Below are 12,480 nucleotides of genomic sequence, written 5' to 3' on the forward strand. Positions count from 1 at the left end.
TTCTCCAGTTAAATTGTTACTATTTTAAGTTATTATCTGCTTTCATTGGAGATCAGAATGGAATAGACTCATATTAGCACTGTGCTAGATGGTTGATTCTTCATTACTGTGACACTACTGTTCGTTTCAAATGATTGGATTTTTTGGAGGGAAGTGGGGGTTTGCTGTTATTTATTTAAGTAGAGTATGCTGTGCCACTTTCACAGAAATATTACTCTGTCTTGTTTTCTTGAATAATTGAATATTTCTGAAGTCTGCATATCAGTTAAACTTACTGAGTACATCCTCTGTCTTAATAGGTACATAATCCAGGCAATGGGTGGGATGTTAGCTGGGGACCTCTGGCATGAATGTATTATGTCTAATGATTTGTGTTCTAATTGAGTTTTAGCTTATTTTTGCTTTAATGCAATTATCTTGTGTTTTTCACTGCTCAAAGGTCATCCTGTGCTTGTTGTCTAGTATATATGAAACATACTAGCTAGAAAAAAATTGAATTCCTATTTTTTAAAGTAAGATTAGTCAGATTTGTGTTTTTATTTAAGATATGGGTAGCTTGGCAAGCAAGCAAGCTCAACAACACTTTACTACATAAAGAAATCACTTTTCCCCCCATATAGACTTTACTACACAGAGAATTCAAGCTTTTCCACACATATCTCTGCAGTTTAAAATATTTATCTAACTATGCTTTGCTTACTAAACTGTTATTTTTTAACAGCTCACTTACCTGCAAGGAACTTGGAGTTTTCTGAAGTTACTTCTAACAGCTTCAAAGTTACCTGGTCTCCAGCAGGAGAAAATGTTTTGTTTTACCTTATCAAGTATAAAGAGGCTCTTGGTGGAGAGGAAGTCAGTGTTACTGTACGTGCTCCAGTTACTAACACAGTCCTTACTAATTTACTACCCAAAACTACATATTCTGTCAGTGTGATTGCAGAATATGAAGATGGTGATGGGCCTTCACTGGATGGGAACGAAACAACTTTAGAAGGTATCTTTTCTGTTGCCTTGATTCTGTTGTTCTCCTTAAATCCTAACATACAAATGTTTCTTATCAAGTTAATGTGGTTGCTCCCTAACAACACCAGCAGTTTAGACTTAATTATGTATGAATTCCAATTTTATTGTGTCTAGATAATAGCTAAGAGGTCATATGAGGAAAAATATATTGTTAAGTGAGAAATGGCAACAAACTTTCCCATTGCCTTATGAACAGAAGAAAAGCATGGAACAATATATAATGGATTTATTTCAAAGAAAATGAATTAGGGTGAAGTAAATAAAATAAATTATGCATACAATAATATATTTTTAAATTAGACTGAGAATAAAAAAAGGAGATTATAGTTCTAATATATATTTAAAGTTCTTGGGTGTAATTCCTTATTTTAAAGATAATACATTGCATCTGTGACGTGTGTGTGCATTCAAATTGAGCATCATTATGATAAAACAATTTAACATTCACAGAACTACAGAACATATAACGATAATTTGAAAAATAACTCCATGTGATAACAGAAACTATTTTACATTAGATTTTTATCAGAACATTCACTTGTCTTTGTCATTTATACCTTATTAATCCTGCATGTTGATATTTTATTAAACTCTTTATATATCTTACTATTAAGTTTTTGGAATGCTATAAAGTCTTTAATCAATTCCTTCTTTTTTCCTCATCTCTAGCATATAGTAGGTATTCTTTGTAGTACAATGAAACTTTGGACTCTGGTTTAGTGAATTTTGGATGCAATAGATAAAATCTATGTCCAGATATCTGTTCAAATAACTAATGAAATTCATTATATCCAAAGTTCTCTAGATGATTCATGTAATTTTATTATAAATATATATCATTTTTGTAATTGATTTATATCATTTGCTTCAATAGATGTCACAAATTATATAAATCCATATTTAATGAATGTTGGGCTATAACGGATGCTACTTTTCCCTGAATGGTTAGTTAAATCAGGGTTTTATTGTACTCTTTTTAAAAAAAAATAAAACCACAAATGAATATCAGAAAACAATATTTTGGAATGTGCTCCATCTGCTTTGATGAATGATTTAACTATCAATTACTTATTAAATCTGTCCTTCATCTGCAGATACTAAGATCATCTGCAAAAATGAGCAAATATGAATTCTATTTGTTTGGCCACCCATGTCAAACCAGTGACTCTGGACAGCAAACAATTTTAAAAACAATTAAAATAGTTAAAACACAATACAAAAAGTTATTAAATACAAATAGCAGCCAAGAGATATTGTAATTTGTCTGTGTCAACATAACCAGCAAACAGGACCCTTCACACACTTAACCTGGTCTTCAAGACCTTCTAATGTGTAGACTGGTCTTCAAGACCTTCTGAAAAGACAGCAGGATTGGGGCCTTCCTTATCTTTAGAGGGATAATGTTCCAGAGGGAAGGGCTAAGGCAGAGAAGGCATGTTTCCTAGCCCCCACCAGTCAACATTTCTTGGCTGACAGGACCTGAAGCGTATCCATTCTGCCAGACCAAATTGGGTAGGGAGTAACAATAGGGGGAAATGGTCCCTCAAGTAACACAGTCCCAATCCATAAAGGACTTTAAAATGACAACCAGTATCTTGAATTACACCTAGAAACACAATGACAACAATGCAGTGAACACAAAATTTGAAAGACAGGAAATTCATTAAATGTAAATAACTCACCAATGTAAAATTCCTGGGCAAATAAATAGTTTTGATACAGCCCCAATTATACTTCCATAGGAAGGTAATTCTATAGTTGGATACTGTCCGTATTACAAAGCACTGAAAAGGTATTAAAGCATGAACAGAATAATACAATCATATAATCTAGCAAGATTTTATTTGTATATTTATTTTGAGATGAATAAAAATATGGGGCTAATACTTACGATCTTTTGGAAAAATATTTTTAGTCATAGGATCTCCACGAAACCTGAAAGTAACTGATGAAACAACGGATAGTTTTAAAGTTGGATGGTCACCAGCTCCAGGGAATGTTCTCAGATACAGACTTGCGTATAGGCCGGTTATTGGTGGGGAAACAAAACAAGTAACCATCCCAGCAAATGAAAGGGCAACCACTCTACATAATCTGATGTCTGATACAACATATGAAGTTTCCTTAACTGCTGAGTACTTGTCTGGAGTTGGAAATCCATTGGATGGACATGGAAAAACGGAAGAAGGTAAATAACCAACATCCGTTTTTTGCACTCAAATGTATTTTCATATAGGATACAACAATAAAAATCTACTAGCCTATCTTCATTGTGATAGAAAGCTATGATACATTTCACTCGTTCATTGGCAGCATGTAGAATAATTGCTTGACATGTCTCATCTTGAGTGTGTTAATTAGTATACATTAAGGCACAAATATCTACATGTCTTTACCAATCTCTGAATCCAGGTTCTTTGTAGAGGCACACTTCTTTTTAGCAATAGTATCTATCTGTATGTCTTAAATTTCATTCCAATGGCCAAGCAGATCCCTATTTCTTATACTCTTTTGCAGCTTTTAGCCAAGAAATCTATTCCTAATCACAATGATTTCAAAATAATGAAATCTTTCCTCTTTTATACTTGCATTGTAACACTGCACACAAGTACTGTACAGAAGAGTTGGAGTTTGGGTCATGATGTCCAGTACACTAATTCTATACTTGAGGTAGACAGCGATGGTCTTCAAGAATTACTGTGTTGTTTGTCTGACCCTAAATACCAATGCTATGGTACCTCTTGCTTATCCAAGAAAACCTAATTTAGCAGACCCCATTTAAAGACTTCAGGTACAAAGGACCAAATTTCCATTTGGTAATTCCATCTAAAATAATAGAAAAGTCCAGATGAGACACTTAAATGTTTCTTTTATATATTTCAACATGTCTGCAGTGTTGAGCTCATTATGCAAATGATACAAATTAAAATCACACATCAATTTATGTGTTTGTGTAATGACCTCTTATTATACAAATTATGCTGATGACTTACTGTTGGATTTAAAACATTTGGGAATAGTGGTTACCTCACCCATCCAATTAGTTCATTGAATTGTTTGATTGTATTATAAAAAGTAATGGTATCATAGTAATTTGTTTCACCAATATTTCACAGATAGAAAATTGCTCTTGGAATGGTTTTGTTGGTTTGCTTCTAAGGTGTTTTTTTTAATTATTTATCCTCTATAGTGCTTGGAAGACCAAGAGACTTGACAGTTTCAGATGCTACAACATCCTCATTAAAATTATCCTGGAATTCAGCACCTGGTAAAGTGCAGCAATATCTTGTCACGTATACTCCAGTGATTGGAGGTGAACCTAAAGAGATAACTGTAAGGGAGGACACCACCAGTACAACTCTCACTAACTTGGAACCAGGAACAAAATATGATTTGTCAGTAACTGCCCTTTATGCATCTGGAGCAGGAGAGGCTCTTTCTAAACAAGGAGAAACGCTTGAAGGTAAGAACACCTGGATTTATTATGGTTGGGATGGGATATCACATTAATCTGAAAGGAAGAACAAAAATGGGAATTAAGACATTTTCTCTAAGGAAGAATAAATCACTCTCAGAAAGAAACCCTAAGGTTGCCAATTCCAACTAAAATTAATATTGTAAATGTAATTCCAATTTCTCCGGGAATTCTATGCATATTTCACATTTGTATAAGCACGTGTGAGTATACTACACATATACTTGATATATTAGAAGTAAAGGACATAGTCAAAACAACAAAAATGGTGAAACATGGTTTATAATAGAGTGAATTAGATCTCAGTAGTTGCTCAAAAAAGGTTGCTTAAACCTTTTGTTATAGCCCAAGGTGTGAATTTAGCCAGCTGTTGTTTTGTATTCCTTTTTTGCCCTGAACTGGATAGACAATTGCAACAGGCTTCTTTTCTGAACAGTTCCAGCAGCTCAAAGAGGATTTCAATTTTTAGAAAGTATCAATGATTGCTTCTGGAAAGCAGCTATTCTCTGTACCAGGGGTTTTCAACCTTGGCAACTTTAAGACTTGTGGATTTCTGGCTGAGGAATTCTGGGAGATGAAGTCTACAAGTCTTAAAGCTGCCAAGGTTGGAGACTGCTCTGTACATAGGTTTGACTGTAGAGAACTTTCAGAATATGTATTTGGTCCACAAATGAACCTTTGGCAAAGAATCTGGCTCCTATTCATATCCTTTGCTCTTCTTCCTCTCTGACCATCACCAATTCACCCTGCTCCCTCTGTCCCCACTTAACACAACTTTGTAACTTGAATGACAGAGCATAGAGAGACACAACATCCATAAATTTCAAATTCTAAATGTATGGTTAAAGATATCTATAATAACATTAGTATTATTTATGACTTCCATGTCTTAACAGGGTTACATTATGATAGCATCTGTAATCAAAATATGTCTCATTACTTGGGCATTCAGCCTGTCTTTATCAGTGACAAAAAAGATTAATTGTGTAATTACTATGCATACTTTTAAATAATGCTCATCCTGTGGAATGTGTTTTTTCTTCAGCTAGATGAGAAAGCTTTGCAAGTACAGTAGTTTAAGGGCTCTAGAGAAGTTTTATTGTCGTGAATTGTTTTATGAGAAAAAATGATTGGAACTCTGAAATAAGTAGAAACAAAAATGATAAGTGGATTGCAAGAGAAATCAAGAGAGCATTTTGCTCATGATCTCAGCATAAAAATGGAACAGATTTTAGCTTAAATATTCTTAAGAACAAGCAGTTTTTGTTGGGATGAAAGAATCCAGTTTATTGTGTGTAACAGAACAAAATCATAAAATAGATTTGGGGGAAAAAAATAAGCAAGAATGGTTGCTTTGTTGCAAAGAGCTAATTTAGAACAGGATCCAATCTGGATCAGTCCCCGGGATCAGAGGTTTAGTCTTCCAAGAGAGCTTTCAGACTTGTGCTGCTGGAGTCCATCTTCAGGGAACTTCTCTCCAACAGAGTGTTTAGAACAATCTTTAATGGCAGCTCACTTCACTTAGTTGTAAAATCAACAGAACAAATTATTTGAGATAGAAGTAATCAATGTACAGTAACCAAGAGTGCCATTTTTGAGCAGGGTTAAAAGAGTTGTTTGGCTTGTATGTGCTTATTCCTCAAGATCACTCATACTCTGAAGGAATACCTGCATGGCTATTAAGAATATAAGAACGGAACTATAGAACAACAACAAAAAGACAAAATATTTTTCAAACTATATGGGAAAACGTTTGTGTCCCGTGTAAGATTTAATTGCTGTATCCTAAGAAAAGAAACTTGAAGCAAAAAACATTGTGGGAGGGTAGCATATTTTGTTATTTATTTATTAAATTTATATGCCACCCATCTTGCAGTCATGCAACTTTGGGCAATTTACAATCTGATAGATTATATTAAAAGATTAAAACGGTAAAGCAATAAATATAACATTAAAATCAATAGAGAAATAGCTAAAATAGCTAATAAAGTAAAAGTGGGAACTTGTATTTAACACAGTAATGGTTGATATGCCTCTAGCTAGGCCTCTGGCAGATCCCAATTTTAAGGCCCCTTTCAGAAGGCCAAGAGGGTGGGGGCATATCTCATCTTGAGAAGTATGATGTTCCAGCTCTTCTCCTAGATCCCACCAGCCAGATTTTAGGATCACATTAAATAGAATAGCACTTTTGTTATGAAACATTTTGGTTCAATAAGTTTGGGTGATATATCATAGAATGTGTGGCATTTCCCAGATGTCATTATACCATAAATAATCTTTATTGTTATCAAACTTATTAACTTCTCTAGCTTAACCTAGATAGATATGTATATGTACAGTTCTTCCCAGAAATTATGTTATTTTTGTTTTAAATAAAAACAGCATTTCAGCAATCTGGCTTTATGGCAGATTATAGACACTTAAGTTTTAAGACATGATGATCCCTCACTGTTGAAGTTTTAAATTTCTGTTTCACTCATTCCACAATGTGACCTATTAACACGTTGATCCATTCTTAGGATCTCACATACTGTACTCATCTTTTAAGTTCTTCAGCCATGGGTGTATATGTATATATTATCAGGCTCAACAATAACTGTTTTTCTTTAAACTACCAATTATTTAAGACCTAGAAACTCTATGGAAAGAATAATTTAGGTCTGGGTCAGTAGATTCCACCCCACCCCCACCCCCAGTTTTAATGGTTCACTTTTAAACAAAAGCTTTGGGCCCACCAACTTACTTTCTTTTTTGAATTTAAAAAACAAGAGTGAGTTTTTAAGCTATGTCCTCACTCTCCACTAACCCATAGTTAATTGAATCATATCTTATAAATTAATCCAATTGCCTGGGTTTACACAGTCCATTATATGGTAAACTAGTCACACTACACTGGCTAGATTCATCTAATATACTGAGCTGCAAACATGCAAACAGCAAGTAGGTTAAACGAGTGTGTTAAGGGTCCTGTTTTTTGGGGCTTTACTGTTAGTTGACTAACTGTCTTGGCTGCTGTATGTATTTATTTTGTTGATATTTTTATTGTTTTAAATTGTTTTAACTGTTTTATAGTTTCAGTATTGTGGGTCACTCAGAGTCACTTGGCTGAGATGAGTGGCAATAAAAATTGATTAAACTAAATAAATAAAAGTGCACATCCAGCATCAAGATCTTTTAATAGTTAAAACATAATGCTAAATGAGATTGACTACATTCCTATTTAATAGCCTAAGAAGTGGCTTGTTGGAAATCAGTGAGTCCAGTAAAATTCATAATTATTGGCGTAAATCCCAGTAACCGCAGACTCCAGATGGTTTACCATAAATTGACCAGTGGTTCACCAATTGAATGCAATTTACTTTACACCCATTTGCGAGTTAACCCCTGTTAAAGGATTTTCAGTTGTAACATACTCTTTAATATTTTCTGTCTGGTTTCTTTTAATTACTTTAGAGCTATTTTATTGTTTATAAATTTTGATACATGGAGGATTTTTTTTAAAAAAATTGTCCCCTTCTTATTCTGCTATCTCCTTTCTCCTGATGTCTTCCATTTAATTTTCATTTTCTACTCAAAGCCAAACTTATAGGTCAGAGGCTAAAAATAAAACATAATGGTAAACAGAGCAATTGTTATAAGTTGAAACCGGTTGTTAGCTCAGAATTAAATGTTTCTATGCGCTACTGTTTAGTAATCTGTTTTTCCCATAGAGAGGAGGTGTAAGAACAGTTCCACCCTGCTTGTTTGCCTTGAGGTATAATGTCAAATAACAAGGGCATGCTTTCTTTTAAAAAGATTGAATTGAATACAGGACTTGGTGAACGTTTCTCTTCTTACTTGACCTCTGTAGTTTTTAAATAAGGTATTTTTGTGGACCAAGAATTTCAAGATACTATTTTTGAATTAATAATTTAATAGTAACATCACATTCTGAACACAGGTTATTCTACAATAATTTACAGTGATTGTCCTAGTATAGATCTGTGACTTTATAAACAAATGTTGATTTGTTACAGACTTTGTTTCTACCCAAGTTAAAATATTAAAATATTTTTTTATATCTTAAATGTTTTATCTTCATTTTTTTCTGTCAGCTTTTCTGTATTCTTATCAACATCTTTTTCTTTCAAGGCCCTTTGTACCTGGCCCCAGCATCAACGATCTGATCTCTAATATTTTCCTAAGTTATTTATTCTATACTTATAGTAATGTGGCTTCCTTGCAGAATTCAAAGATCAATAATAACTCTGAGAAGTAACCTTCAAAACATCAATCAAACATCACTACAATGCCTTCTGATAGTCCAGATGAATAGCAATAACTTTCATTTTCAATATATTTTGGCGCCAAATATGCTGCCACTCTCAGCTCCTTCAGGTTGTGGTTTGGTGAAAAAAGTCAGAGAGCTTAATCGTCCAGCAGCTCCATAGCCCATTTTCTGCTATGCTCTTTTTCTTAGCTTTTCTAACATTAGGAAATGCCAACCTTCAAAACCACTGGCATAAGTAGCAAGTGGGATCTGATATCTTAATTCCAACTACCAGTTTCAAAGATTGCAAATTTAATCATAGATATTTTTATCAATGAAATATATTTAACATATAATGGGATTTCTAACCAATCATAACCAAATATCTCTCCTTTTTCATTAGGTAATGGCTTTCCACATTTTTACAGAAATACTTTCATACAGACCAAGTATCTTTTACGATGTTTCATAGTTAATTTAAAAATATTAACAAAAAACAGAGGACCACCCACAGATTGAGTCAGTAGTACTGCAAATGACATTTCCTTACAATGAAGGTTTTAGCATAACATGAGAACATTTTGAGATACAAATGGCTTGCCATACAAAGAGGTTCTGTTTCTGCCTTGGAGATTTACTGCTGTCTCATGCGTTATTTAAATTAGACGTTTTCCATTTTCTGATACTGACATTTTCAAGAGATAGTTGCCAGTTGTGAAACAATTATGTTCCTTGTCCCTGCTATGGGAAAGTCATGTTTCTAGGAAAAAATAAATCAACATAGAGGAAATGATACACTGCACAAGAAAACAGTAACCAGCTTCATCTAAATATTTTTTAAAAAGTACATATTACACAGTTGCTAGAATACTGTGTGGTAATGGAATAATATTCACCGCATGACAGCTCTGAATTTGTTCTACTGGTTAAGCTAAGGATAAACACTGTATAGTATCTCTGGATAATTTATTGGCAGTTACCAACTAACTATGACTTATTTTTTAAAAAAATATTCTTTTAATTAAAAAAAAACCACATAAGAGTGGCATCATGACCTAGTGATGAAGACTCTTGCCTCCCACTCGGAAGGTTGGCAGTTCAATCCCAGTGGCAGATGTTTCTTTCTCCTAGGTGCAAAGAAAAGAATATCTGCTGTGAACTCTGCATAGGTGTCAGGAAGGGCATCTGGCCAGTAAATGCTTAGCTCCATCCAGTCATCCTGACTTTACCCCAAATAAAGGGATTACATGGGAGGTTTTTTTTAAAAAAACTTGCAAAAACAAAAGCTGGCATCCTATGAAGCGAAGTACCAGCCTCTGACATTTTCTCATGAGAAAATGACTTCGGAATCTAGACCGGCTACGTAAATATGTTACAAAATATAGCTGGTGCACAGTTGTAGTCTAATACCTTTTGGTGGAGGAATGTGCCCTCTTAAAAAAAGATTGAGTAGTAGAGAACATCATGGGTAGCTAGATATCACCTCTTTTATTACTTCCTATACTTCAGTGGCAGCTTTAACTATCGCAAGTGAATCGTTTGGGAAAATTTGTTCAGAAGTTTCAGAAGTAATGGGACTTTTTTTCATTAGCATGTTGGTTTGCATGCTGAAAGGAAGCCCAGAAACATAGTGGGAGATATTGTACTTTCTGCGACTAGTACAGTTCTACATTACTTTTCTCACCGTCCTTGAAATGTCTGAAATTCTCAAAGGTGCTAGGTTACCAAAACTACAGTAATTAGTGCTTGTTATGCTTCTTATTGTAATTATTAGTTTTTTTAATATTGAAAATTGTCAGCACATATAATTTAATTCAAATCTAAGGCAATCAGAAAACTAATGAATTCAATAGGCCAAGTTTGCTCTGATTTGCTTCTGGTTATTTCATATATGCTTTGTTAAATAATCATGAACAAGATATGAATTTTTTTCCTGAAAATTGCTAAGAAAAATCTGTGGTTTCCACATGTTCCCAAGAATGATTTAGTTATAGTAAATATTAATGGCTAAGTTTCTTCACAACTCTTGTTCTGAGACAGTTATAGTCCTTCTAATAAGGTGAAGAGAGCTAAGGAAAACTCTGTGTCTGCCTGCCTGCCTATCTGTCTCTCTCTATCACACACACACTCACTCACACCCACCCACCCATTTATATGCCAACATTTGTAACGACACCAGGTCCGGAACAATTAAAACAAGAAAAATCTAATTAACAATTAACTCCACAGTTGGGGAGCATATAAATTTAATGATAATTATCTTTATCTGAAAAAATAAAAGATGGTAAAAATTACAAATGGGACAGAAATGAAACAAACGATCTTCACCTTTCCTCGCTGAAGACTTGAGTGAACCATCAGGTCTTTAAGACTCTTGTAAACAATAGGATGGGGACCATCCAAATTTCAGGAAGCACCTTATTCCAGAGTGCAGGTGCTACATGTTTCTGGAATCCAGACAGATGGCATTGTTTAATTGAAGGAACCTGGAGCATGCCAACCCCGTAAAATCAAATTGGTCAGGCAGTTATTATGGGAGACATGCAGTTCCTCACGTAATCAGGACTTGTGCCGTGTAGGTCAATCAACAGCTTGAATTGCCAACTAAGAATCAGTACAACTTGAGATCTAGGGTTGCTACATGGACAGACTGAGACATGCCTATAACTGCCCAGGCATTCTAGACCAGTTGATACTTCTGGCTAGTCTTCAAGGGTAGTCCCATGTAAAGCACATTGACCATGGCATACCTGGCTGTCTGAATGGCCTCCTGATATAACAAAAGGTACGAGTGGTACTCCAAACAAAGTTGTACAAAAGCCTTCTTATGCCACAGCTGCCCCCTGCTCTTCAAGCAACAGTTGTGATGTCCAGGAAACCCCCCAAACTTAAATGACCCCTATCTAAATGAAGTTCCTGTATTTGAGTCAATATGATGGAAACAATAGATGTGAAATGATATTTTGGAAGTGTTCATATAATATGAACATGAAATTATAAATTAGGTTTTTGCAACCAACCCAGTTTCCCTACCTTAATGTCTGGACAGATCCTACCATCAGATAAAATGAAGTGGTGACCTGGGAAAGGGAGGGGGGAGAGATGTAATAGGAGGAATTGGCATTGGTTTAGAACAGAGGCACTGCAACTTGAGATTATGATCTTCCAGATGTCATTGAAAGGGTGATTCCAACTTGTCCTTTCTTTTAGGAGTTGTGCAATTTTGAAATCACATTTATTTATTTTTATTATATTTTAATGCCTCCCAGCTCTTTAAAAAGTGCCTCTCAGCAGTGTACAACATAACAGTTAAAAACTCCATGACAATTTAAAAAGTCAAATATAAGTAAAATAAACCTGTAAAATAAGCAGGTAACACCCAAGAACGCAGAACAACCGTCCTCATATAGTGACTTTTCAGGCTGTTCCTAGGATCCTCAATTGCTGAAATTGGGCTATTTTGGAGGGTGCAGATGGGTGACGGATTGTCCACTCCAGCATTAGAGCATTGTGTGTCACATAATCAACTCAGCAACTTTTAAACTAGGCACAGGTCTAATGGACAATCACGTTATATCCCTAAGACTAAATAAAATTCCGCTTCCAGCTTTGTTGTTTTTTAAATACTTGGTTGCTTGATGTGCCATTTGGCCTAGGTTTTGAAGCAAAATGCATGCAAGTTTGGGTAGTCCTCCTCGATTGTACATTGTAATATAGCCAGACCAATAGTATC

General features: G+C 34.7%; 1 protein-coding gene across 6 annotated transcripts in view; it reads left to right on the forward strand.

Annotated features, from left to right (window-relative positions):
- Positions 1 to 12,480, forward strand: part of COL12A1 (collagen type XII alpha 1 chain) — a 136,307-nt gene that overhangs the window by 31,777 nt on the left and 92,050 nt on the right. For 4 of the 6 annotated variants that reach the window (XM_087915230.1, XM_087915232.1, XM_087915237.1 and 1 more), the window contains exons 11-13: positions 722 to 994; positions 2,939 to 3,211; positions 4,214 to 4,486. The exons of the other annotated variants lie outside the window; for them this stretch is intronic. In XM_087915230.1, the coding sequence (XP_087771356.1) occupies positions 722 to 994; positions 2,939 to 3,211; positions 4,214 to 4,486 (819 nt within the window). The remainder of the gene's footprint in view (positions 1 to 721; positions 995 to 2,938; positions 3,212 to 4,213; positions 4,487 to 12,480) is intronic. 6 annotated transcript variants of the gene reach the window in all.

The sequence above is a fragment of the Pseudonaja textilis genome, chromosome 1 (assembly GCF_049901715.1).
Source record: "Pseudonaja textilis isolate UNSWEBS1 chromosome 1, rPseTex1.2, whole genome shotgun sequence".
NCBI lineage: Eukaryota > Metazoa > Chordata > Lepidosauria > Squamata > Elapidae > Pseudonaja > Pseudonaja textilis.